Below are 25769 nucleotides of genomic sequence, written 5' to 3'. Positions count from 1 at the left end.
CACATGCACTGAGGCTGGCAGTTTCGAACCCAGCCCTGGCCAGCTAAAACAACAACAACAAAAAAATAGCTGGGCATTGTGGCAAGCACCTGCAGTCTCAGCTACTTGGGAGGCTGAGCAAGAGAACTGCTTAAGCCCAAGAGTTTGAGGTTGCTATGAGTTGTGACACCATGGCACTCTACTCAGGGCAACAGCTTGAGACTCTGTCTCAAAAAAACAAACAAACAAACAAAAACTGTAATCATAAGTGTAGAGCTTTTCTTTCTATTTTATTTTATATCTAATTAAAATCATAACTGTATACATTTATGGGATACAATGTAATGATTTGATATACAATGTGGAATGCTTAAATCGAATTGATTAACATAACCATCATGTCATTTATTTTCGTGGTAATTTAAAATTTACTCTATTTTGAAATATACCCTTGCATTTTGCACATTAGGTGAGAGCCCACCAAAATGCCTTCCCTCCTCCCGCTAATCCTCCTCCGTCCTTCCCCTCCCCTCTCCCTTGCTAGACTATATTTTTTTATCATTCATATGAGTGTGTGTTTATATAGTGGTTTCATAATAGCATTGAATACATTTGATACTTTTTTTCCCATTTTTTTTTGAGACAGAGTCTTACTATGTCACCCTCAGTAGAGTGCCGTGGTGTCACAGCTCACAGCAACCTCAAACCCTTGGGCTTAAAAGATTCTCCTGCATCAGCCTCCCAAGTAGCTGGGACTACAGGCACCTACCATAATGCCCAGCTATTTTTTGGTAGCAGTTGTCATTGTTGATTTTAGCTGACCCAGGCTGGGTTCGAACCCACCAGCCTCAGTGTATATGGCTGGCGCCCTACACACTGAACTACGGGCCCCACCCGAGATGCTTTACTGAGAAGAATGTATTCCAACTCCATGCAGGTAAACATAAAAGACGTAAAGTCTCCATCTTGTTATGGCTGAATAGTACTCCATGGTTTACATGTGCCACAATTTGTTAATCCATTCACAAGCTGATGGGCATTTGGGTTGCTTCTATGACTTGGCAATTTCTTTTTTTTTTTTTTAATTTTAGAATATTCTGGGGGTACAAATGTTTTGGTTACAGGAATTGCTTTTGTTCCATTTGAATCAAAGTTATAAGTGTGCTCATCACCCAGACAGTGTGCACCATACCCGTTAGGTATGAATTTACTATCTCCTCTTCCCTGCTCCCATCTACTTGGTTTTCTATAGAGTTTTTCTGAGTTCTGTGAATCATTCTACCAAATTATCAAATCTGAATGGTTGTGGGAACCCCAGAATTTGTAACCAGTTGTCAGAAGGGTCAGTGGCCTGAAGCCTCCTAAATGTACAGCTAGTATCTGAAGTGAGGACAGTCTTATGGAGATCTGAGTACTAAATTTGTGAGGTCTATGCTAATTCCAGGTGATTAATGCCAGAAGTATATTGCAGTACAAGAGCTGGTATCAGAATAATTTAATGCTCACTTAAGAATAATTACAATATGAGAAAATCGTGGATTTTTCCAAGAACACAGAAGAACAATCAGTGTAAGTTTTAAGGGCTGTTATGACCCTACATTGCTTGAAGATTGAATGCTCACTGATGCTTCCTAGTCAGAGGCTGGCCCATAACAAACCAAACCATGGGGATCAATATGAGACCAGTATAAGACCACCACTCTTACCTGTTCATAGAGGTCAATGAGGGTTTTGTCTGGCAATTTCAGAGACTGTATAGCCTGTAAAACAGTATCCCAATGGCCACTATTAATGTCAGCCACAAAACTCTCAATACTGTCCACGGTATTCAGAGACACAGTAGTCTCCTCCTGTAAGGTGGCTAATGCCCGATGCAAACTGTTCTCCTTCAGGTACTGCATGATAAGACGAATCACACTGAAAAAAAGAAAGATTTGGCTCAAGGAACCTCACTCATCAGATGCCAAAAATAAACCCACTCCAGCTCTTAGGCAATCCTCCTCCTGTCACTACCTACTTTCCATTTCTTTTTCATGGAAGTAAAACTTTCCAGTAATCAAAGAATCTAAAGTACAAGGGTTTCCCCTCCTACAGAAACAACTGGGGATCAGCAAAGAAAAATCATTTGCCTAATATCTAACAGTCAGCTAGAAGGGGGAGCTGTTACCAAGGTGACTCTCTTGTTTCCTAATTCTTATGTTTACATTGTTGCACATTTTAGCAAAATATTTTAAACCTAGTCCAGTTGTTGAAACAAAATAAATCTAAATAACTGAAAAACAATTTAGTCCATTTTTAAAAACAAAATATGAACCAAAATTTTCTTTTTGTTGTAGTTGTTGTTGTTGCAGTTGTCATTGTTATTTTAGCTGGCCCGGGCCAGGTTCAAACCTGCCAGCCTCAGTGTATGTGGCCAGCACCCTACCCACTGAGCTACGGCCACATGCCTGAGATTTTCTTTCTTTCTTTTTTTTTTTTTTTGTAGAGACAGGGTCTCACTTTATGGCCCTCAGTAGAGTGCCATGGCCTCACACAGCTCACAGCAACCTCCAACTCCTGGGCTTAAGCGATTCTCTTGCCTCAGCCTCCCGAGTAGCTGGGACTACAGGCGCCTGCCACAACGCCTGGCTAGCCTGAGATTTTCTTTTTTTTTTTTTTTAAATAACTATTTTTTGTATATTTTTTTTTATTAAATCATAGCTGTGTACATTAATGCGATCATGGGGCACCATACCCTGGTTATATAGACTGTTTGACACATTTTCTTTTCTTTTTTTTTTTTTTTTTTGTAGAGCCAGAGTCTCACTTTATGGCCCTCAGTAGAGTGCCATGGCATCACACAGCTCACAGCAACCTCCAACTCCTGGGCTTAAGCGATTCTCTTGCCTCAGCCTCCCGAGTAGCTGGGACTACATGCGCCCACCACAACGCCCAGCTATTTTTTGGTTGCAGTTCAGCCAGGGCCGGGTTTGAACCCGCCACCCTCGGTATATGGGGCTGGCGCCTTACCGACTGAGCCACAGGCGCCGCCCGCCTGAGATTTTCTTAATGGGGAATTATTGAACATAAGTAGAGCTGTACCATATGTAAAACCAAAACAAAGCTATACTTCCTCATTTGCAAAAATAAAATCTACCCACTGCCTTTACTACCAAATTTTTAGAACAAGTAAAAAAAAAGTGTAGAGTCAGATTCCCAAGGAAAAAAAGATGATTTCCAAATATTGAAGGAATAAGCAATCATTTTCAACATATGACAGAAAACTTACAAGTTTTCTGTATTTTTTTTTTTTGAGACAGAGCCTCAAGCTATCGCCCTGGGTAGAGTGCTGTGCCATCACAGCTCACAGCAACCTCCAACTCCTGGGCTCATGCAATTCTCCTGCCTCTGCCTCCCAAGTAGTTGGGACTAAGGGTGCCTGCCATAACACCTGACTATTTTTTGGCTGTAGCCGTCATTGTTGTTTGGCGGGACCAGGCTGGATTCGAACCCGCCAGCTCAGGTGTATGTGGCTGGCGCCTTAGCTGCTTGAGCCACAAGTGTTGAGCCAACTTACACATTTTTAATATTTGTTTATAATTAAATACATAGTTACTTGTAGTTAAACTTCTTGATCTTGGGCTTAATAATAATGAGTTGTCTGAAGAATCTGTTTATGCAGTTTGCACAGATTCAGTAGATGATGTCACAATCATTGTTTTCCTTCTCTTCCTTTAAAGTATATATGTGGCTCACACTGGATTTCCATTAGACAACACTAGTACAAAGGGTCAGTCTAGGCCACCATTCTTTTTTTCTTTAGGATGCCATGCCTTTCTCTCACTCCTTTTCTCTCTCTTCTCCCCCATTCTCCTGTCTCTCACTCCTTGCTCTCTTTTCTCTCGTCTCTTCCCCCTACTCTCTTGCCTCTTTCTAATATAAAATATAAAATATTTTAAATAAATATTTTAAAATATATATTTTGTATTTTATATTAGAAAGAGGCAAGAGAGTAGGGGGAAATATAAAATATAATTATGTTTACATCTAATATAAAATAAACTTGTATATTCTAAAAAAAAAAAAAGAGGGTCAGTCTGTCCCTGTTTGTAAGAAACTTCAGATTGCAATTTAGTAAATTCCCTTTTTCCAGAGAAGAAATAATAATCATAGAACAATAACCAACATTATGTTTACTAATAAGTACTATTCTAAGCACTTGAGGTATTTTGATTCACTTACTCCTCAAAACAACCCTATGAAATTCTTAGTTATCCCCAATTTACAGATGAGAATTTGACTAAGAAATATTACTAATAGGTAGAAAAATGAGGATTCAAACTGGCAGTGTGGCTCTTGAGCATACATCACTGAAGGAAAAGCAAACACACTCTTCTTAATAAAAGCTTCTGTGGGCTCGGCGCCTGTAGCTCACCAGCCACATACACCAGAGCTGGCAGGTTTGAATCCAGCCCCAGCCTGCCAAACAACAATGACAACTACAATCAAAAAATAGCTGGGCGTTGTGGCAGGCACCTGTAGTCCCAGCTACTTGGGAGGCTGAGGCAAGAGAATCGCTTAAGCCCAGGAGTTGGGGGTTGCTGTGAGCTGTGATGCCATAGCACTCTATCCAGGGCAACAGCATGAGACTCTGCCTCAAAATAAATAAATTAATTAAATTAAATAAAAGCTTCTGGGCAGCGCCTGTGGCTCAAAGGAGTAGGGTGCCAGCCCCATATCCCAGAGTGGCAGGTTCAAGCCCAGCCCCAGCCAAAAACTGCAAAAAAAAGCTTCTGCGAAGGGGAACTAATGACAAATCTCTTGCGGTCCCTTTATAGGGTATCCCACTATTCTAGTACAGTACTATTCCTTAGCATGCTTCCATTGACTGCCATTTTGCACCCCCAAAACGAGACACCCTTCCCCTCAAAGACCTCATATTTGACACAGCAAAAATAAAATTTGCTCCCTTTTAACACAATGTAATACATAAAGAGCTAAAAGCTTTGGAGACAGGATAGGATCTGAATCAGAGTTCTGTCACTTACTCTGACCTTGGGCAAGTCAGTTAACATCTCTGTGCCTGTATCCTCATCTGTTAAGAAAAATATCTATGGGCGGCGCCTGTGGCTCAGTGAGTAGGGCACCGGCCCCATATGCCGAGGGTGGCGGGTTCAAACCCAGCCCCGGCCAAACTGCAACAAAAAAAAAATAGCCGGGCGTTGTGGCGGGCGCCTGTAGTCCCAGCTACTCGGGAGGCTGAGGCAAGAGAATCGCGTAAGCCCAAGAGTTAGAGGTTGCTGTGAGCCGTGTGACGCCACTGCACTCTACCCGAGGGCGGTACAGTGAGACTCTGTCTCTACAAAAAAAAAAAAAAAAAAGAAAAATATCTACACTGTAGGGTTAGTAAATGAGTTAATTATATGGCTTATAGCATGCTTAGCATAGAAAGTACTTAGTAAATATAGCTACTATTGATAAAAACATGCAACACTGGGCAGCACCTGCGGCTCAATGAGTAGGGCGCTGACCCCATACACTGAGGGTGGTGGGTTCAAACCCGACCCTGGCCAAACTGCAACAAAAAATAGCCGGGCATTGTGGCGGGCGCCTGTGGTCCCAGCTACTGAGGAGGCTGAGGCAAGAGAATCGCCTAAGCCCAGGAGCTGGAGGTTGCTGTGAGCTGTGATGGCACAGCACTCTACCAAGGGCAATAAAGTGAGACTCTAGTCTCTACAAAAAAAAACATGCAACACTGTTGGTACAGCTTGGGTGTTGAAAGGCAGGAAAATGATTGTTGCAACTATCACTTAGGCCTGGAAGCATGTAATCCTTTCCAACTTCCACCCTGTCTTAAATTATCTTAATCTTCAACACTCTATGCTTTTTCTCCAAAACATTTACCACCATCTGCTATACATCACATTTTAAGCACATTTTTGTCTATTGTTTGCATTCTCCAGCCACAAAGTACATTCTATAAGAGCATGGATTTTTGTCTATTTTTTATTCACTATTGTATACCCAGCATCTAGAAAGTACACAGTAGTCTTCAACACTTACTGAATGAGTAAACCTCACTTCCTCCTCTGCTAGGTGTATTTAATAATTAAGTGTTGGCAACAACAGATGTAAGACGGAATCCCGGGAAAATACACTGGGAACCTTCTTCAGTTACTTATTACTTCTCACCCCGCCTCTCTCGCAAACTATTATTCTTTCCAATCCAATACCCAGATTCTCTCTTCTTTGTAGCTTGCAGTCAAACCAAAATTCACCACCAGATTGGGTCTGATAAAACAGCTAGTCATTCATTCATTCGTTCCAAAAACAGTAACTGAGTCTCTATGGTATGGACACTAGACTATGTATAAGAAAAAGGCGTCCCTAGGCGCCTACAGAGGCTGGGGGGTGGGGAAGCAGGGCGGGGAGGAATAGCGATCATACTCAGTGTTAAACGCTAAGCAAAGCAAACCAAAGGAACCGTGTAAGCATAGAAGAGAGGCAACACAGTGTTTAAGTGGGGAGGGGAGAGCAGCAAGGCTTAGAGACCAACCACCTTGTGTACAGAATCAGACTTGAGCCCAGAGTGGATCAGAAATCGCCAGAAGTCGACAAAGGGTAGAACTCCTGTCTGCAAGGTGTGTTCAGAGCGCCCTTCCAAGGCTTCACGTCCGAGTACTACTACTTTCTTGTGGACCGCCCTTCCGAAGTAGCAAGACCCAAGAAGCTTCTTTGGGGAGCAAGGAAATGGGCCTTCCATTCCTCAGCCTGTCAGACACCTCCCCCTAAGTACCCTCCACCCTTCACCCTTAACCTTCCGGCCCCCTGCCACACCGGAAACATCCACCAAATGCAGGACTCACTCCGAGGACTCGATTTCGATCGACATAGTGGGAGCTCCTCGAGCGCAGGCCGCGCTCCACAATCAGGACCAGTCGCACGACCAAATAACGACACCTCCGGCGGCCGCCTTACGTCTTTTCCGCTCGGCTCGGCGTCCGACGCCGTCCCCAGAGGAGGTGCGTACGGAAAGAAGGGGCGTGGAGGGCGCAGAGGCGGGGTCTCGAGGGGCTGGCTCGGGTTGCAGTCTAGCGCCCCGCCCCGGTGAAATAACTGCGTTTAAAAAAAGAAAACAAAACAGATTTTGAAGGCAAAGTACGGTTTAACCAATCTAACTATTAAATACTTGCGACCCAGTTAAGATTTAAATGCCTATTGTTTGGAAAGAGCTAAATTATAGCATTTCCTGCTAAGCATTTAATTGAAAAGGGTTTTCAATTAAACGCAGTGGTTAGGTTACAGGAAAAGCAATGATATCAAATGCAAATGTGTAAAAGGAGATTTGGGACTCCTCTTACTAGATTTTAAATCACACATTATTAAATTTGTAGTGACAAATGGAATGTAGAGATGTCAGTGAATTTCATAAACAAACGCTACTTCTAAAATACTGCCATTTGGCGGCGCCCATAGCTCAGCGGTGAGGGCGCCAGCCACCTACACCGAGGCTGGCGGGTTCGAACCAGGCTTGGGCCAAAACAACAATGACAACTACAACAAAAATAGCCGGGCGTTGTGGCAGGCGCCTGTAGTCCCAGCTACTTGGGAGGCTGAGGCAAGAGAATCGCTTAAGCCCAAGAGTGTGAGGTTGCTGTGAGCTGTAACGGAACAGTACTCTACCAAGGGCGAATAGTGAGACTCTGTCTCAAAAAAAAAAGAAAATTAAATTAAAAAATAAAATACTTCCATTCTATATAAATATTTGCAGCACAACGATAAGAAATAGATACTGTGAAATACATATTGAAATGACGCCTTTTGGCTCCGTGCCTGTAGCTCAAGCAGCTAAGGCTCCAGCCACATACACCTGAGCTGGCGGGTTCGAATCCAGCCCAGGCTCACTAAACAACAATGACAGCTGCAACCAAAAAATAGCCAGGCGTTGTGGCGGGCGCCTGTAGTCCCAGCTACTTGGGAGGCAGAAGCAGGAGAATCGCTTGAGCCCAGGAGTTGGAGGTTGCTGTGAGTTGTGATGCCACAGTACTCTACCCAGGGCGACAGCTTGAGGCTCTGTCTCAAAAAAGAAAGAAAGAAAGAAAGAAAGAAATGATGCATTTTGAGATTACCCGTTGGCTTCCAGTCTTTTCTGATACTATTCCTAAGGTTCGCCATACACCTTCCCTGTAGTATTTGTTGTTTTGTTGTTTGGGGGGGGGGGGGAGTTTAGCGAGTCTCGCTGTTGCCCAGGCTAGAGTGTCTGTAGTCACCCTACCTCACAACCACCTCAAACTCCTGGGTTCAAGTGATCCTCCTGCCTCAAGTTCCTGCCACCATGCCTAGCTAATTTTTTCTATTTTTAGTAGAGATGAGTCTCCTTTTTGCTCAGGCTGGTCTCCAACTCCTGAACTCAAGCAGTTTTCTGACCTCAGCCTACCAGAGTCCTACCATTACAGGCGTGAGCCACCAGGCCCAGCCATGTGACTTTTTAAAAATACTTCTTTTTTCAAATCATCCTCTATTTTCCATCTGAAAGACTTGGGGCAGGACCCCCCACTCTGCCCTGAGCGATGACGACCCTAATCAACTGCAAGAGACGGCGCTTGATGCAAACAGCAAGAGGATTTTATTCCAGCATGCTGGGGCTTGACTCGCAACTCTTTTAGGATGAGGAGTCAAGCCCTGAACAGCAGGTTTTAGAAGCTTATAAAGGCAAAAACCACAAAGTAGGGACGGGTAGCAGACATAGCAGGGGCTTTAGGGAGGGGCTTTTCCAGATAAGAACAACTCTGGTTCATTACTCATCTGTCTTAAGACAAGATCAGCAGTCAAACATTTGCTTAGCTTTTTTCTTTCAGAACCAGTTACCAGTTATCTGCTTCAGCTCGGGGCTATTTCCTAGGACAGTTACAAAAGGTCACATTCTTATAGTAGGGGGCGAGGGGTGCTGCTACATATCTGGTCCCCCCCCTTTTTGGATTTGGTAGTACTTTCCTTCACATCAACTCTTGAAGGGTATTGTATTCAAGGTCTCAAACATTTTAGAGTCTAAATGCTTTTTCCTCAATCTGTGGTAAAATATCAAGATAGATTATGGGATTTCTAATATATTCCCTCATTATCCCATCCCATTACACAACATAGACAATTATTATAGCATTTTCCTTGAAAAGCAGACCAAGTTCATTTGCAACAGTAGAATATGCCCTCATTTTCTCTACCTAATACTTGTTATTCATTCTTCAACTAAGGTTACTTCTCTATTGTACTTATACAAATAAATCTTTGTAAGTATTTAACACCAGGTTTTATTCTAGTGTACACCATTCCTCCACTTTCATTTTGAATGAAATGGCTTCTCTCCTTATGACTCCTTTACATCCAATCTTTTTCATTATATATGTGTAAGCATCTCATCGCTTTGGTATTTCTTTCTTTCTTTCTTTCTTTTTTTTTTTTTGTGTGTGTGTGGTTTTTGGCTGGGGCTGGGTTTGAACCCACCATCTCTCCAGCATATGGGACTGGCACCCTTCCCCTTTGAGCCACAGGTGCCACCCCATCTCATTGCTTTGGGACCACACCCATACTTCATTATGTCTTAATAGTAATGGCCAAGAATTTCAAAATTGAAACATACATTACTGGGGCGGCGCCTGTGGCTCAACGGGTAGGGCGCCGGTCCCATATGCCGGAGGTGGCGGGTTCAAGCCCAGCCCCGGCCAAAAAAAAAAAGGAAACATACATTACTGTATTTCATAACAAATTAATTTTTTATTTTTCCTATATATTAGGCATGGTATTGATAATTTTCATTATTCATGTAAGTAGATTATATTATCTATGAATTTCAGGACACTAAAGAGAATGTTACAAAATATTTGGAGGGCCTTGAGGGTAAATAGAACTGAGGATATATTGGAGAGGTACCTACCAAAAATGTTTTCAAAATAATTAACTCCAATCTGTTAATATTTTTCTCATTCTCTTATTTTAACCTTAGAAAGATCTTTTTAGAAGGTAAAACTTCCTGAAATAAAGAAACCTTTCATATAAATTTAGCAATTCTTTTGGTTTCTCTTCCATTTCTTTTCATTCAGTCTATTATATGATTATATTTTATGAAAACTTAGGTCCACAGTTTCTTACCTGCAATTCTAAAATCTAAAACCCTGTGAAAAAGATGTTTTTTAATTTTAAAAATAATTCATTTATTTATTTTATTAGAGATGGAGTCTTGCCGTGTTACCCAGGCTGGTCTCAAACTCCTGGCCTCAAGTAACGCTCTCATCTCAGCCTCCAAAGTAGATGGGATTACAGGTATGAGCCACCACATCTAAAATCAAACATATTTAATAAGTATGTTTGATCCTCTTTTGAGACAAGAGCCTCACTCTGTCACCTTGGGTAGAGTGCCATGGCATTGTGGTTCCCAGCAACCTTAAACTCTCTTGGGCTTGAGCAATACTCTTACCTCAGCCTCCCCAGTAGCTAGGACTACAGGCATGCACTAAAACATCTAAAACAAACATATTTTATAAGTCATTTGGCAGCAAAATCTGTCCTGAACTTAAGTGAGGGTACTTACAGTCTTTGAAGCATCTTTTAGTGTAGCTATTCCTATGTAAAAATGTTAATATACTTGGGCGGCTCCTGCGGCTCAAAGGAAATAGGGTGCTGGCCCCGTATGCTGGAGGGTAGCGGGTTCAAAACCAGCCCTGGCCAAAAACTGCCAAAAAAAAAAAAAAAGAAAGAAAGAAAGAAAAGAAATGTTAATATACTTGATATGAAGAAATGCCCACTAGAAAGGAGATAAGATATATATTATATATGCTATATTATCTTTCTAAAATATAAATATTTCCAACTTCTAAAATATATCTGGCCTAAGGATTTTCAGAAAAAGTATTGTGAACCTATTCTATCTAGCTAGCTAAATTCTTATTACAGTATGCATACGGGCTTTTTGGAATGATGTTCACTTCATATCATCTGGGTGATGGGATTTGAACTAATATTTTGGGCCAGACACTAGGGTTCATACTTCCTAACATTCTGGAAGACCAAGGCAGGTGGATTGCTTGAGCTTAGGAGTTGGAGACCAGACTGAGCAAGAGCAAGACCCTGTCTCTACTAACAAATAAATAAATAAATAATAGACTGTGCGGGGGAGGGGGGGAGGGCGCCTGTTGTCCCAGCTACTTGGGAGGCTGAGACAAGAGGATCACTTGAGCCCAAGAATCTGAGATTGCTATGAGCTATAATGCCACTGAACTATATAGAGGGTGACAAAGCGAAACTCTGTCTCAAAAAGAAAAAAAAAAAAAAAACACCTACCCAGGCATAGTGTGCATGCCTGTAGTCCTCGCTACTGGTGAGGCTGAGGTAAGAGTATTGCTCAAGCCCAAGAGAGTTTAAGGTTTCTGGGAACCATAATGCCATGGCACTCTACCCAAGGTGACAGAGTGAGACTCTTGTCTCAAAAAAAAAAAAAGAACTAATATTTTGTTCTGTTCACTTTCTGCATAGTTAAAACTCTTTTACATGGGCATATCAAACTAAAATTTTTTTTTTGTTTTTTTTTTTTTGTTGTTGTTGAGACAGGGTCCCACCCTATGCCCCTGAGCAGAGTGCAGTGGGCGTGGTAGCTCACCACAACCTCAGACTCGGGCTGCGGGTACCCTGTTGCCTCAGCCTCTGAAAGTCTCTGGGATTACAGGCGCTGGCTGCGGCGCCCAGCTGCGTTTTTCCATTTTTTTTTCATGAGTCGGGGTCTCACTGTCGCTCAGGCGAGTCTCAAACCTGAGCTCAAGCAATTCTCCCTCCTCAGCCTCCCACAGTGCTGGGATCACAGGCGTGAGCCACTGCACCCGGCAAAACTAAAATTAAAAAAAATATATATAAGAAGGGTAGCCAGGGCACAGTGGTTTACGCCTGTAATCCTAGTACTTAGGAGGCCAAGGTGGGTGGATTGTGTGAACTCATGGGTTCGAAACCAGCCTAAGCCAGAATGAGACCTCGTCTCTAAAAATAGCCAGATGTGTGGCAAGCACCTGTAAATCCCAGCTATGTGGGAGGCTGAGGCAAGAGAATCGCTTGAGCCCAAGAGTTTGAGGTTGCTGTCAGCTATGACGCCGTGGCACTCTACCAAGGGCAACAAAGTGAGACACTTGTCTCAAAACAAAAGCAAACAAACAAATATATAAAAAGGGCTGGCTTGGTGGCTCACATCTGTAATCCCTTTGGGAGACCAAGGTGGGAGGATCACTTGAGCCCAGGAGCTTGAGAACAGCCTGAGGGATGTAGCCAGACTGCCTCTCTACAAAAATAAAAACTAAAAATTAGCCAGGTACGGTAATGTGCTGGGAGTTGAAGGTTGTCCTGAGCTATGACCAAACCACTTCACTGGGTGAGAGACCGTGTTTCAAAAAAGAAAAAAAAATCAAGAAGAAAAGTTACAATACCTGAAAATACAAAAGTCAGTTATCTGCAAAATTAACTGATGTGGAAAAATTTAATCCCTAATAATTCTAATTTTGGAGAAAAAAAAATTGCCTCTAAATTAAAAAGAAGGAAAGCCTGGGAAGAGGGTGTAAAATGTTCTCTGTCTGGGCGGCGCCTGTGGCTCAGTGAGCAGGGCGCCGGCCCCATATACGGAGGGTGGCGGGTTCAAACCCGGCCCCGGCCAAACTGCAAGAAAAAAATAGCCGGGCTTTGTGGCAGGCGCCTGTAGTCCCAGCTACTCGGGAGGCTGAGGCAGGAGAATCACCTAAGCCCAGGAGTTGGAGGTTACTGTGAGCTGTGTGACGCCACGGCACTCTACCAAGGGCGATAAAGTGAAACTCTGTCTCTACAAAAAAAAAAAAAAAAAAATGTTCTCTGTCTGCATCTCTTGAGATTTTCTCTGCTGCTTGAGAAAATCACTATTACATAGTGATCTGTTACAAGTCAGAGCTTGACAGGTTGGGCGTGGTGGCTCATGCCTGTAATCCTAGCACTCTCGGAGGCCAAGGCAAGTGGATTGCCTGAGCTCACGGGTTCGAGACCAGCCTGAGCCAAATAAAAAGAGACAGAGCTTGATATTTGCTGCTGTGCCTGTGGTTTATGCATTCACGTCAATCACATCATGAAATTGTGGACACCATTCCTTTTTTTTTTTTTTTTTTGTAGAGACAGAGTCTCACTGTACCGCCCTCGGGTAGAGTGCCGTGGCATCACACGGCTCACAGCAACCTCTAACTCTTGGGCTTACGCGATTCTTTTGCCTCAGCCTCCCGAGCAGCTGGGACTACAGGCACCCGCCACAACGCCCGGCTATTTTATTTTTGTTGCAGTTTTGGCCGGGGCTGGGTTTGAACCCGCCACCCTCGGCATATGGGGCCGGCGCCCTACTCACTGAGCCACAGGCGCCGCCCTGTGGACACCATTCTTAAGAAATAAAACTTGTTTTTTTTTTAAGACAGAGTCTCACTCTGTTGTCCTGGGTAGAGTGCCAGTGGAGTCTTCAGAGCTCACAGCAACCTCAATCTCTTGGACTCATGCAATCCTCTTGCTTCAGCCTCCTGAGTAGCTGGGACTACAGGTGCCTGCCACAATGCCTGGCCCATTTTTCTTTTTGTAGAGACATGGTTTTGCTCTTGTTCAGGCTGGTCTCGAACCCATAAGCTCAGGCTATCCACCCACCTTGGCCCTCCAGAGTGCTAGGATTACAGGCATGAGCCCAGCCTCTTCATCCATTTTTCCTCTATAATAGCAGAGAGTTTTTATTACCGTGTGTAATGAAACTGCAATCTTTACTTGCTGGGATTGGTTTTTCTCCCCTAAACTAGTTGCTTATATATGTCTTCTGTAGCCCTGCTTGTATAAAACGTCAATTTCCATACCCTATCCATATCCGAAAGGATGAGCTTTTGTCCACTTGCCGATCTCTTGTACCCAATTGCTAAAGATCAATTTCTCAAGGAAATTTTGTTTTCAACACTAGACAAATGAGATCTCTCTTTTATATCTCTCCATCCGTACACAGATAAAGAGACTCAAATAGGCACACACGGAGACATAACCTCTAAGCTGGGCAGTTTTACTCACCAGGAGTCCGCCCACCTAGTATTCGGTGGCTGGGTCAGAGCCTTCCAGACCAGATTTCTAGTGACCAAATGGCCTAGAGTGACCCTGAAGGAAACCTCCTCTCCTCATTGTGCCCCCTTTCTGAAAAGTTGGCCCCTTCCCAAAAGTCCACATACTTGCAGTTCACCTCTCTCATCCAGCAGAGGGCAGGATGGCCACAGAAAAACTACCACTGTAAACCCAAAGTTCAGGTGTCTGGTGATCAAGGAATCAGGGTGGAGGGAAAAGAGATCTATTCCCATGGGCAAAAGAAGTACAGTAGAAGGCAGGATCAATATTTGAGTGAAAAGAACGAGCAAAAAGTTGGCTTTACTTCCTATTAAACTAGACCAATTTCATCTAACGCGATAATAATGCAAAATGTAGAGAAACATTATCACACAATTCTACCTGCTCATGGCAGGATTTGAGTTCTAAGTTATAAGGGGTAAATGAACTAATACATACAAAACACTGAGAACAGGGCCTGTCATATAGTAATCACTGAGATTGCTTGTTGTTATTATATATTAAGAAAAAGTTCTTCAATTGTTTATGTTTCTTAACACAATAAGAAATTAAATACTGCTCAGTTTTGTATGGGACTGCTCTCCTCTTTAGTGTGATGGTTCTGTCACCAGCGGACTTGTACACACTCATGTGCCACCTGGTGGGAGCTGACTGATGTCTGGTCGGTGTTCTCTGTGTCCTGTTGGCAAATTCAGCCTCTGCACAAAGCTGCAATGGAACCAGCAGCTCTTTTGTTTATACAGAAAAGGTTCTTCCCACAAGGCTGTTGCTTGACTGGGAAGCCAGTTCCTCACATCATGACTTGTTAGCACTTGTGGTTTCTAGAGGCATCCTTCAGTACACCTTTGATCTGGGACCTGCACAAACAGAATCCACAGGGCGGGGCCAGACAAGCCGCAGAGGATTCCTGTACTTTCACCACAAGAATTTCCCACAGTTGTCCTTTTTCTTTTTTTTCTTTTTTGTAGAGACGGAGTCTCACATTACTGCCCTCGGTAGAGTGCCATGGCGTCACACAGCTCACAGCAACCTCTAACTCTTGGGCTTATGTGATTCTCTTGCCTCAGCCTCCGGAGAAGCTGGGACTACAGGCGCCCGCCACAACGCCCGGCTATTTTTTTGTTGTTTCAGTTTGGCCGGGGCTGGGTTTGAACCCACCACCCTCGGCATATGGGGCCGGCGCCCTACTCACTGAGCCACAGGCGCCACCCAGTTGTCATTTTTCTTAAATGGCATCTCTGATCTCCTTACCCAGACTACTTTTCTACAACCTCCAGGGATTCTAGGGACAGAATAAATCCTAAACTTGTGTATTTGGGATGTATGGCTTTTCTTTAACTGGACTGAGGGGAAGGTTCCACCCTCATTCCCCATATTATCCCTACCATTGGAAGAGACTGGCATTCTCCATTCTCTAATGACAATGAACAGTTTGGGGGTGTCTGGGGAGCTCATGATTTCCTTTTCTCCCTGAGGCATTTTAAGTACTCCTATGAGTGGGCCACTAACAGCTGCACTTTATCGGGTTTTTTTCTTCCCACCATATAGCTCATTGGTGGACATTTGTATATATACAAATAGCTCATTGGTGGACACTGACCCAAGGTAAGCTGATTGGATTCTCTCCCCTGGGTATTAAGAACTGTGATCAAGGCGGCGCCTGTGGCTCAGCGGGTAGGGCACCGGCCCCGTATGCCGAGGGTGGCGGGTTCAAACCCAGCCCCGGCCAAACTGCAACAAAAAAATAGCTGGGTGTTGTGGCAGGCGCCTGTAGTCCCAGCTACTCGGGAGGCCGAGGCAAGAGAATCGCCTAAGCCCAAGGATTGGAGGTTACTGTGAGCTGTGTGATGCCCCAGCACTCTACCAAGGACGATAAGGTGAGACTCTGTCTCTACAAAAAAAAAAAAAAAAAAGAACTGTGATCAAAATATTCTAGTTCTAACTGGCCCAGTATCCTTGGGGGATGTGGGTGATCCCTGTTATGTGACTGGGAAGCAGAGAAAGGCAGGCTGCAGAGAAAAAGAGAGATGGAAACCACCAAGGGTACTGTTTCTGGGTTTCTGACTGCTTTTCGTCCTCACAAAAAACGCTGTGTGGTAGGGACTATTAATATCCCATTTTGCAGATTAGGGAACTGGAATACAGAAGTGAGACATTGTCCAAGTAGCACCCTGGGTCTAGCTGTTCCTAAAAAGAGTACATCTTTGGATGTCTTAGTCTTGTGAGCTAGTAAAAGATCCCTTTGTGTCACTTTCAAGTGGTTTGGGTTGCTATTCTGTCATTTTTGATTAAAAGAGTGCTGACAAAGGAGAACTGAGATGGATTCTTTTTGGAGAATCTAGCCTTGAATATGAGGAAGGACACCAAGACAGAGCAAAGAAGATGAGAAAGGGCACAGCTACAGACACATTTAGAGGTAGGAGGGGGCAGGAAATGGAGGAAGTCACGCCCATTAACCTCAGGGTGTTTGGGTTTTTTTTTTTTTTTTTCTTTTTTTTGAGACAGAGTCTCAAGCTGTTGCCCTGGGTAGAGTGCCATAATGTCACAGCTCACAGCAACTTCACACTCTTGGGCTTAAGTGATTCTCTTGCCTCAGCCTCCCAAGTAGCTGGGACCACAGGCACCCACCACAATGCCTGGCCATTTTTTTGGTTGTAGTTATCATTGTTGTTTTGGCAGGCCTGGGCTGGATTCGAACCCACCAGCTCCTGTGTATGTGGCTGGCACCCTAGCCGCTTGAGCTATAGGCGCTGAGCCAACCTCAGAGTGTTTTCTATGAGGTGGTATGAAGGCAAGGTCTTTGTGCTGAGATCAACCACAACACCTGGGGTGGGGAAAGAGGGTGCAACTGGAAAAGGAATAACCGTATTTAGGAGTGTATCAGGTAGAGGATTCCCCAGCTGTGAATACAGGTGATAAATTTTAGATGGATTCATTCAGCTAGCCACAAATGATTTTTCTCCAGCAAGTCTCAACAGCATTGTTAGGGATTTGCTGCGTGAGCCTATAGGAGAAGGAAGTTAGGACACTGAGGATGGTGAGAACTATTGAAGGCCTACATTTTGAGGTCAAGGCTAAAAGGCATGTGGTGCCCTGAAAGACTGGAGGCCTCAGTGAGGTGGAAGACAGGTTTGGAGATAGTCAGGTATCTGTGAGAGAGCTGAATAGAGAGAAGAGTAAGTCAGAGCCTGAAATATCAGATTTTGATAACAGAGCAGGACAGGGCTCAGACAGGGATATTCTTAGAGAAGCCTGTGATTGAGGAACCAGGGCTGTTTTTACTCACCCTTCTATCTCCAGTACTTTGCTGAATGCATAAGTACAGGGTGGGCATTCATAAACATTAATATTTATTAAATGAATACATGAGTGAGAATTGTCCCTGAGCTGGATTTTAAAGATCTGGTCTCATAACATCCTTAAATTCTTCAGCTTCAGATTCCTATCCTGAATGCCATCAGACTCAGGCTGTGGTTTTCTCCCACCCAGGACTCTGTCTCGGACAGGGACACAGGGACAGCTTTGGAGGGGAAGAATGTATTTAATATTTGTTGTCTTTTCCTGTGTAATAAATTACATAACCAAGTGGCTATAAACAAAACAACAAACATATTACCTCTCACACACACAAAAAAGGGGGCCTTTTAAAGTAGAGCCCTTCTTACTAACGACAGATGACCACAAAGAATGGCTGGAGTAGAGTGAAGGGAAAACGTTAGAGTGGAGGAAATCATAGAATTTGGGAGCTAAATACATATAAACAGAGAGGCATAGAAACATACACAGACATAGCAGATATACCCAGACACAGAATACAGACAAGCATGCAGGGTACAGGACACAGTACAAACCCTGCCCCCCGCCCACACCCACCCCCAGATACTGTCCCAGGAAGGTATACACACAGGAACATGCACATACACAGCTAAGAAATACATGTATAGAGACACGTAAAATCATATGATAGACGTGGAAACTTTAATGCGTATACGCACCCCATAATCCTGTGACTTAAGGGAGTAAGATTTTCCCCCGGGTATTGTCTTTCTTATTGACTCTGGCCACTGTGGTGCCCACGTGGCATATCCATAGTTCTTAGAAAAAGGGCAGAAACATGAAGCCTCTCCCAAGTTAGAAACAAAGGCCCTGGCACAGCACAGCCCTGGCTCACCACTTCAGAGTATCTGCTCTTACCTTTGTCTCCCTAGAACTGAAATTTTGGCCTAAATGCTGCCCCAGGGGATCTCAGCCAAGGGAAACAGAGCCTGCTGAGACACAGGGTGCCACTGGGACTGGTTGGCCAGACTGAGTATTCAAGCCTTGACACTCAGAGCCCCCACTGTCTGCAACCCAGGCATCTTTTCCCAGACAGGTCAGCCTTACCTCACATGGCAGCCTGGTGGAGAGGAGAGTCAAGGCAGAGAGGGGACTGGGCATGCTGCTCACACTGTAATCCCAGCACTTCGGAATGTGGCTCACTTGAGCTTGAGAACAGCATGGGCAACTTAGCAAGACCTTGTCACTATAAGAAATTTTAAAAAAATTATCCAAGATTATGACATATGCCTGTACTCTCAGCTACCCGGGAGGCTAAAGTAGGGGATCATTTCAGGGTCCTTCAAGAGTTCAAGGTTATGAGGAGCTATGATCATGCCACTGCACTCCAGCCTGGGCAAAAGATGAGAAGGGTGAAACTGGGAAGGCAAGTTAGAAACTGAAGATTTAGTCAGAGGAAAATGGGCAGCCAAGAGGCATTACTAAGCAGGCCAGGAGAATGACACATTAAATTTCCACGTCAGAATTCCCAACACCAAGAATAATGCCTAGCACATAATAATATGAATGGCTCTAGTAGCTGCATATAGAAGGGGCTAGAAACTGATGGCCCTGATGGCAGCAAACTCATTCAGGAGCGTCAGATCAGTTACGAGGGGATGGGAGCTTGACCTAGGACTAAGGATAGTGCAGGAGTGAAAAGAGAACCAAATGAAAATGACTGTGGATGTAATAAGAAAGGCTGGCTAGAGCTGGGCCCATGGACGGTGCCTTATCTAATTAAAACACCACTCACTATAAGGAAGCCATAGAAAGCTAACTGTTTTGTTGGTTTTTTTTTTTTTGAGACAGTCTCACTTTGTCACCCTTCATAGAGTGCTGTGCCATCATAGCTCACAGCAACCTCCAACTGTTGGGCTCAAGCAATTCTTTTGCTTCAGACTCCCAAATAGCTGGGACTACAGGTGCCTGCCACAACACCTGGCTGTTTTTAGAGGCAGGATCTAACTCTTGCTCAGCCTGGTCTCAAACTCCTGAGCTCAGGCAATCCACCCTCCTTGGCCTCCCAGAGTGCTAGAATTACAGGCGTGAACCACTGCACCTGGCCGAAAGCTGCTAATTTGCTATGAGAAAGATACCTGTCATGAGGATGGGGAATATATGTATCAGCACCAGCATTCCCATAGACATACACACATGCCCCTATCTTTCTCTTTTTTTCTTAAATATTTTTTTATTTTACATATATATATATACACATACATATATGGGTGTGTATATGTGTATGTATGTATATATACATTTTGAGATAGAGTCACTTTGTCACCTCGGTAGTATGCTGTGGCATCATAGCTCACAGCAACCTCAAACTCTTAGACTCAGGAGATTCTCTGTCTCAAGTCTCCCAAGTAGCTGGGACTACAGACACATGCCACAACACTTGGCTATTTTTAGAGGTGGGGTCTCACCTAGCTTAAGCTGGTCTTGAACTTGTGAGCTCAGGCGATCTGCCGGCCAGTCTCCCAAGTTTGAGCCACTGTGCCAAGCCACTATCTTATTTAAAAAAAAATTTTTTTTAGAGGCATGGTCTTGCTCTGTCACCAAACCTATAGCACAGTGGAATAATCATAGCTCTCGGCAACCTCAAATTCCTGGGCTGAAGTGAACCTCCTGTCTTAGCCTCCTGAGTAGCTGAGATTATAGGTGCATGTGACAATTCTCAGCTAATTTTTTTTAATTTTTCATAGAGACAAGTTCTGCTATGTTGCCCAGGATAGTCTCAAATTCCTGGACTCAAGTGATCCTTCCACCTTGGTCTCCCAAAATGTTGGAATTACAGGCATGAGCGACTGTGCCTGGCCTCTCACTCTTAAAATTCTTCCTTGACCCATCTCATGCTTCATATCCTACGTGACTTCTCTGCTTTTCTTTATTTTAGGAAAAGTTGCCCCCAACTATTACTTCTATTCCCTCATCCTATTTGTTCCTACCCTATGCCAACCTGATTTTCATCTCTACCATTCCACAAAGCCTTCTTATGCCGTGATGATCTCCATGTTGCCAAATCCAACAGGCACACGTAGGTTTTCATCTACAAGTTTTGAAGCTCAAAAAGTTAAAGAATGTTTCACTTCTTGCAATTTGGCGCAGCCCTCCCACTGAGGACAATTGGAAAATAAGTGTGCTTACAGACACAGAAGAGGTAACAAATTGGGACTACTTATTCCCTGAGGAGTATTTGTCATTGCCTGAACGAATGACCAAGAAGAAGAGATGGCTTTTTGAACAGGGAGACAGGGATTAGACAGAGATAGCCAAAATAAGGAGGCCTGATAAATCTACCTTGGCTTGAGATCCTGAAAGACTAAACCTTAGAAGTAAGGGTAAGGGCGGCGCCTGTGGCTCAGTGAGTAGAGCGCCGGCCCCATATGCCGAGGGTGGCAGGTTCAAACCTGCCCCAGCCAAACTGCAACAACAACAACAACAAAAATAGCCGGGCGTTGTGGCGGGCACCTGTAGTCCCAGCTGCTTGGGAGGCTGAGGCAAGAGAATCGCATAAGCCCAAGAGTTAGAGGTTGCTGTGAGCCGTGTGATGCCACGGCACTCTACCCGAGGGTGATACAGTGAGACTCTGTCTCTCCAAAAAAAAAAAAAAAAGAAGTAAGTAAGGATAAATCAGAAAGTAGACAGACCCTCCCAGGAGTCAACTTTAAATCATCTCAATCCCTGAAATTGGAATAAGGTCATTCTAGAATACTAGTGACTCCAGAGAACCTGGCAGAAGCAAACTTAAAGCCCTTCTGAACAAAGACATCATAGGCCCCAAATGATTACCATAAACAAGTTTTTGCGTTGTAGTTTGCAGATACAGTGTCGGGCCCATAAGCAGTAATACAGAGTGAATGAAAATTACCAAGAACAATAGAAATAACTCTACAGGGGTTCCAAATATTGAAATTATAACAAATACACTTTAAAGCAACCACGTTTACCATGCTCAAAGGCAAGAAGGAGAATTTCAGCAAAGGACTGGGAACAATAAAAAGTATCTAAATGAAAATTCAAAAACTAAAAACACATGCATACTTTGTTTTATTGTGCCCTGCTTTATTGTTCTTCACAAATATTTCAGTTTTAACAAATTATGGCAGCCCTGCCTGGAGCAATCTATTGGAGTCATTTTCCCGATAGCATGTGCTCACTTTGTATCTCTACATCAGCATTTTTTAACAAGGAAGTATTTTTTTTTTTTTTTTTTTGTAGAGACAGAGTCTCACTGTACCGCCCTCGGGTAGAGTGCCGTGGCGTCACACGGCTCACAGCAACCTCTAACTCTTGGGCTTAAGCGATTCTCTTGCCTCAGCCTCCCGAGCAGCTGGGACTACAGGCACCTGCCACAACACCCGGCTATTTTTTTGTTGCAGTTTGGCCGGGGCTGGGTTTGAACCCGCCACCCTCGGCATATGGGGCCGGAGACCTACTCACTGAGCCACAGGCGCCGCCCAACAAGGAAGTATTTTTAAATCAAGATATGGGTTGGTTCAATGGCTAGCACTTGGGAGGCCCAGACAGGTGGATTGCCTGAGCTCTCAGGTTTGAGACCAGCCAGTTTGTTTAATTAATTTAAACAAAAATTAAATAAATTAATTAATTAAATAAAGGTATGTATTTTTTTGTGTGTTTTTCTTTTTTTGTAGAGACAGAGTCTCATTTTGTCACCCTCGGTAGAGTGCTGTGGCATCACAGCTCACAGCAACCTCCAACTCCTGGGCTTAGGCGACTCTCTTGCCTCAGCCTCCCAAGCAGCTGGAACTACAGGCGCCTGCCATAATGCCTGGCTATATTTTGTTGCAGTTTGGCTGGGGCCGGGTTTGAACCCGCCACCCTCGTTATATGTGGCCAGCATCCCACCTACTGAGCCACAGGCACAGCCCAGTATGTTGTTTTTGTTGTTGTTGTTGTTGCAGTTGTCATTGTTGTTTAGCAGGCCTGGGCCAGGCTCCAACCCGCCAGCCTCGGTGTATATGGCTGGCACCCTACTCACTGAGCTACAGGTGCCGAGCCATGTACATTGTTTTTTAGACTTGATACCACTGCACACTGAATAGACTGTAGTATAAACATAACTTTCATATGCACTGAGAAACAAACTTGTGTGACTCACTTCATTGCAATAGTCTCTTTATTGTACTGGTCTGGAACTGAATCCACAATACCTCCAATGTATACCGGTATAATAATCAATAGAAGATATCATGTATAAGTTTACCGGTTGATTTAACAAACTAAAGAGAGAATTCATGAACTCCAAAAGAAGTCAGAAAAAATAACAAGAAATAGAGTGATGCCTGTAGCTCAGTGGGTAGGGCGCTGGCCCCATATATAGAAGGTGGCGTGTTCGAATCCAGCCCCAGCCAAACTGCAATAAAAAAAATAGCTGGGCATTGTGGCAGATACTTGTAGTCCCAGCTGCTTGGGAGGCTGAGGCAAGAGAATCACCTAAGCCCAGGAGTTGGGGGTTGCTGTGAGCTGTGACGTCACAGCACTCTACCAAGGGCGATAAAAGTGAAACTCTGGGCTCAGAGCCTGTAGCTCAAGTGGCTAAGGCGCCAGCCACATACACCTGAGCTGGTGGGTTCGAATCCAGCCCGGGCCTGCCAAACAACAATGATGGCTGCAACCAAAAAATAGTCGGTCATTGTGGTGGGCGCCTGTAGTCCTAGCTACTTGGGAGGCAGAGGCAGAAGAATCGCTTGATCCCAGGAGTTAGAGGTTGCTGTGAGCTGTGATGCCACGGCACTCTACCCAGGACGACAGCTTAAAGCTCTGTCTCAAAAAATAAATAAATAAATAAATAATTGCATTAATGTACACAGCTATGATTTAATAAAAAATAAAATAAAGTGAGACTCTATCTCTAAAAAAACCCATATATATAAATAACAAGAAATAAGTGTGAAGAGACAAAAGTATTGAAAATACAGAAGATAGGAAATGATTTATAAAGAGTGTGATGAGAAGTTCCAACATGTTTGTAATCCACATTCAGGTAAGACAGAAGAGAGAGGTAACAGGATAGAAAAAAACTTTAAAGGGTTAATGGCTGAAGACTTTCCAAAACAGACAACATCAAGTCACAGATTCAAGAAGTCCCAGAAATCCAAACACCTGGCCACATCATAGAAAAGTTTCTCAAAGCTGGTGACAAAAAGAAAATCTTTTTTTTTATTGTTTCAGGTTAATTGAGGGTACAAAGAATTTAGATTACAATGTTTGCATTTGTTAGGTAAAGTGCCTCTTATAATTGTGTCCTGCCCCCAAGAGATGTGTTAGGGTGTATGTGCCCTATACACCCTAACATTGTGCCCATTAAGTGAGAGCACACCCATCCCTCTTTCCCCTCCCTTCTCCCAGATCACTTATTCCCCCACCTGCCACCACGAATTGATTTGAGTTTTTCTCTTGTGTGGGCATGTATTAGATTGTCTACTGGCCCCATATTAGAATTGAGTACATTGGATACTTGCTTCTTCATTCTTGTGATACTTCACTAAAAAGAATGTGTTCCAACTCCATCCAGCTGATACAAAAGATATAAAGTCTCCATCTTTTCTTTTTTCTAAGACAGTTTCACTTTTTTAGAGGCAGGTGTCTCCTCTGGCTCAGGCTGGTCTCAAACCTGTAAGTTTGGGGCAATCCACCCACCCTGGCCTCCCCGAGTGCTAGGATTAAAGGCATGAGCCACCGCACGTGACTATTTTTTATGGATCTTGACAAACTCATTATAAAATTCATATGGAAATGCAAGATACCCATAAACAGAAAAGATTTAAATGAAAGGAAAAAAATAATTAAGAAGGTATACTGGTGGCGCCTGTAGCTCAAGTGGCTAAGACGCCAGCCACATACACTAGAGCTGGCGGATTTGAATCTGGCTCGGGCCTGCCAAACAATGACAACTACAACCAAAAAATAGCCAGGCTGGGTGGCGCCTGTGGCTCAGTGAGCAGGGCGCCGGCCCCATATACTGAGGGTGGCGGGTTCAAACCCGGCCCCTACCAAACTGCAACAAAAAAATAGCTGGGCATTGTGGCAGGCGCCTGTAGTCCCAGCTACTCAGGAGGCTGAGGCAGGAGAATCGCCTAGGCCCAGGAGTTAGAGGTTGCTGTGAGCTGTGTGACGCCATGGCACTCTACTTGAGGGCGATAAAGTGAAACGCTGTCTTTACAAAGAAAAAAAAAAAAATAGCCGGGCATTGTGGCAGGCGCCCACAGTTCCAGCTACTCAGGAGGCTGAGGCAAGAGAATCGCTTACACCCCAGGAGTTTGAGGTTGCTGTGAGCTGTGACGCCACGGCACCCTACCCAGGGTGATAGTTTGAGGCTCTGTCTCAAAAAAGAAGAAAAAGAAAAAAGGAAGGTATACTAATTTTTTTTTCCAAGTGTTAGAAGTTTATTGAAGACATGAGGCGTATAAGGAAGTCCTGGTGTCTGGGTGAACCCTTGCATCTGCCTGAACAGTGAGTGGCCTGCCTGAGCAGGTGGCAGGGGACAGGGTCTGAAACCTGGGTTTACTTGAAAGTGTGATTCTCAGCTCCACCAGGCCCAAAGCCTTTGGTCCAGAACATGAAAGAGTAGAAAGGGTGGTTGCAATAGGGCTTGCCTCATGCTCAGAGTGCCCCCCAGAGGTCAGCATCTTTCCACATTTCTCACACTTCAGGCAGGGCCTGTGCCATTCCTTGCCCAGACAGGTCATCTCTTAGCAACGTACGTTTCCTTGTCGCACTGAGACAATTAGACATGGCATCTGTAGCTGGGTGGGAACTGGCTGTTGGTGTGAGACTTGAAGGTATTCTAATTAATACAGTGTAGTAGTGGTACAAAGACAGATACAGCAATGAACTAGAATAGAGGAATAGAGCCCACATGAAACAGCCCTCACATGTATGAACACTTGCTTATCACCAAGGTAACACTGCAGAACAGTGGGGAAAGGACCACAGTCTTTTTTTTTTTTTTTTGAGATAGAGTCTCACTCTGTTGCCCTGGGTAAAGTGCCATGGCATCATAGCTCACAGCAACCTCAAACTCCTGGGCTTGAGTAATCTTCTTGCCTTAGCTTCCTGAGTAGCTAGGACTACAGGCACTCACCACCACAGCCTTGCTAGTTTTTCTATTTTTAGTATAGGTGGGGTCTTGCTCTTGCTCAAGCTGGTCTTGAATTCCTGAGCTCAAGCACCCCCCAACCCCCCACCTCCAGCACCCCCACCCCAAACCCACAGCCTCCCAGAGTGCTAGGATTACAGGCGTGAGCCACCACACCCAGCCCAGGACCACGGTCTTTTCTTTTTTTTTTTTTGTAGAGACAGAGTCTCACTGTACGGCCCTCAGTAGAGTGCCGTGG

At 44.1% G+C, this 25769-nt stretch overlaps 1 protein-coding gene across 1 annotated transcript in view; it reads right to left on the bottom strand.

The window, feature by feature from the left end:
• SMU1 (SMU1 DNA replication regulator and spliceosomal factor) overlaps positions 1-10633 on the bottom strand; it is a 50284-nt gene extending 39651 nt beyond the window's left edge. Inside the window, exons 1-3 of the mRNA XM_053570757.1 lie at positions 10544-10633; positions 6825-7074; positions 1686-1896 (exon numbers count right to left, since the gene is read on the bottom strand). Of these exons, the coding sequence (XP_053426732.1) occupies positions 1686-1896; positions 6825-6850 (237 nt within the window). The 5' untranslated portion in view covers positions 6851-7074; positions 10544-10633. The remainder of the gene's footprint in view (positions 1-1685; positions 1897-6824; positions 7075-10543) is intronic.
• Positions 10634-25769: the final 15136 nt, after the last annotated feature.

The sequence above is a fragment of the Nycticebus coucang genome, chromosome 2 (assembly GCF_027406575.1).
Source record: "Nycticebus coucang isolate mNycCou1 chromosome 2, mNycCou1.pri, whole genome shotgun sequence".
NCBI classification, from domain to species: Eukaryota; Metazoa; Chordata; class Mammalia; order Primates; family Lorisidae; genus Nycticebus; species Nycticebus coucang.
Note: the sequence above shows the minus strand (reverse complement) of the source record. Positions and strands in the feature narration are given on the sequence as shown.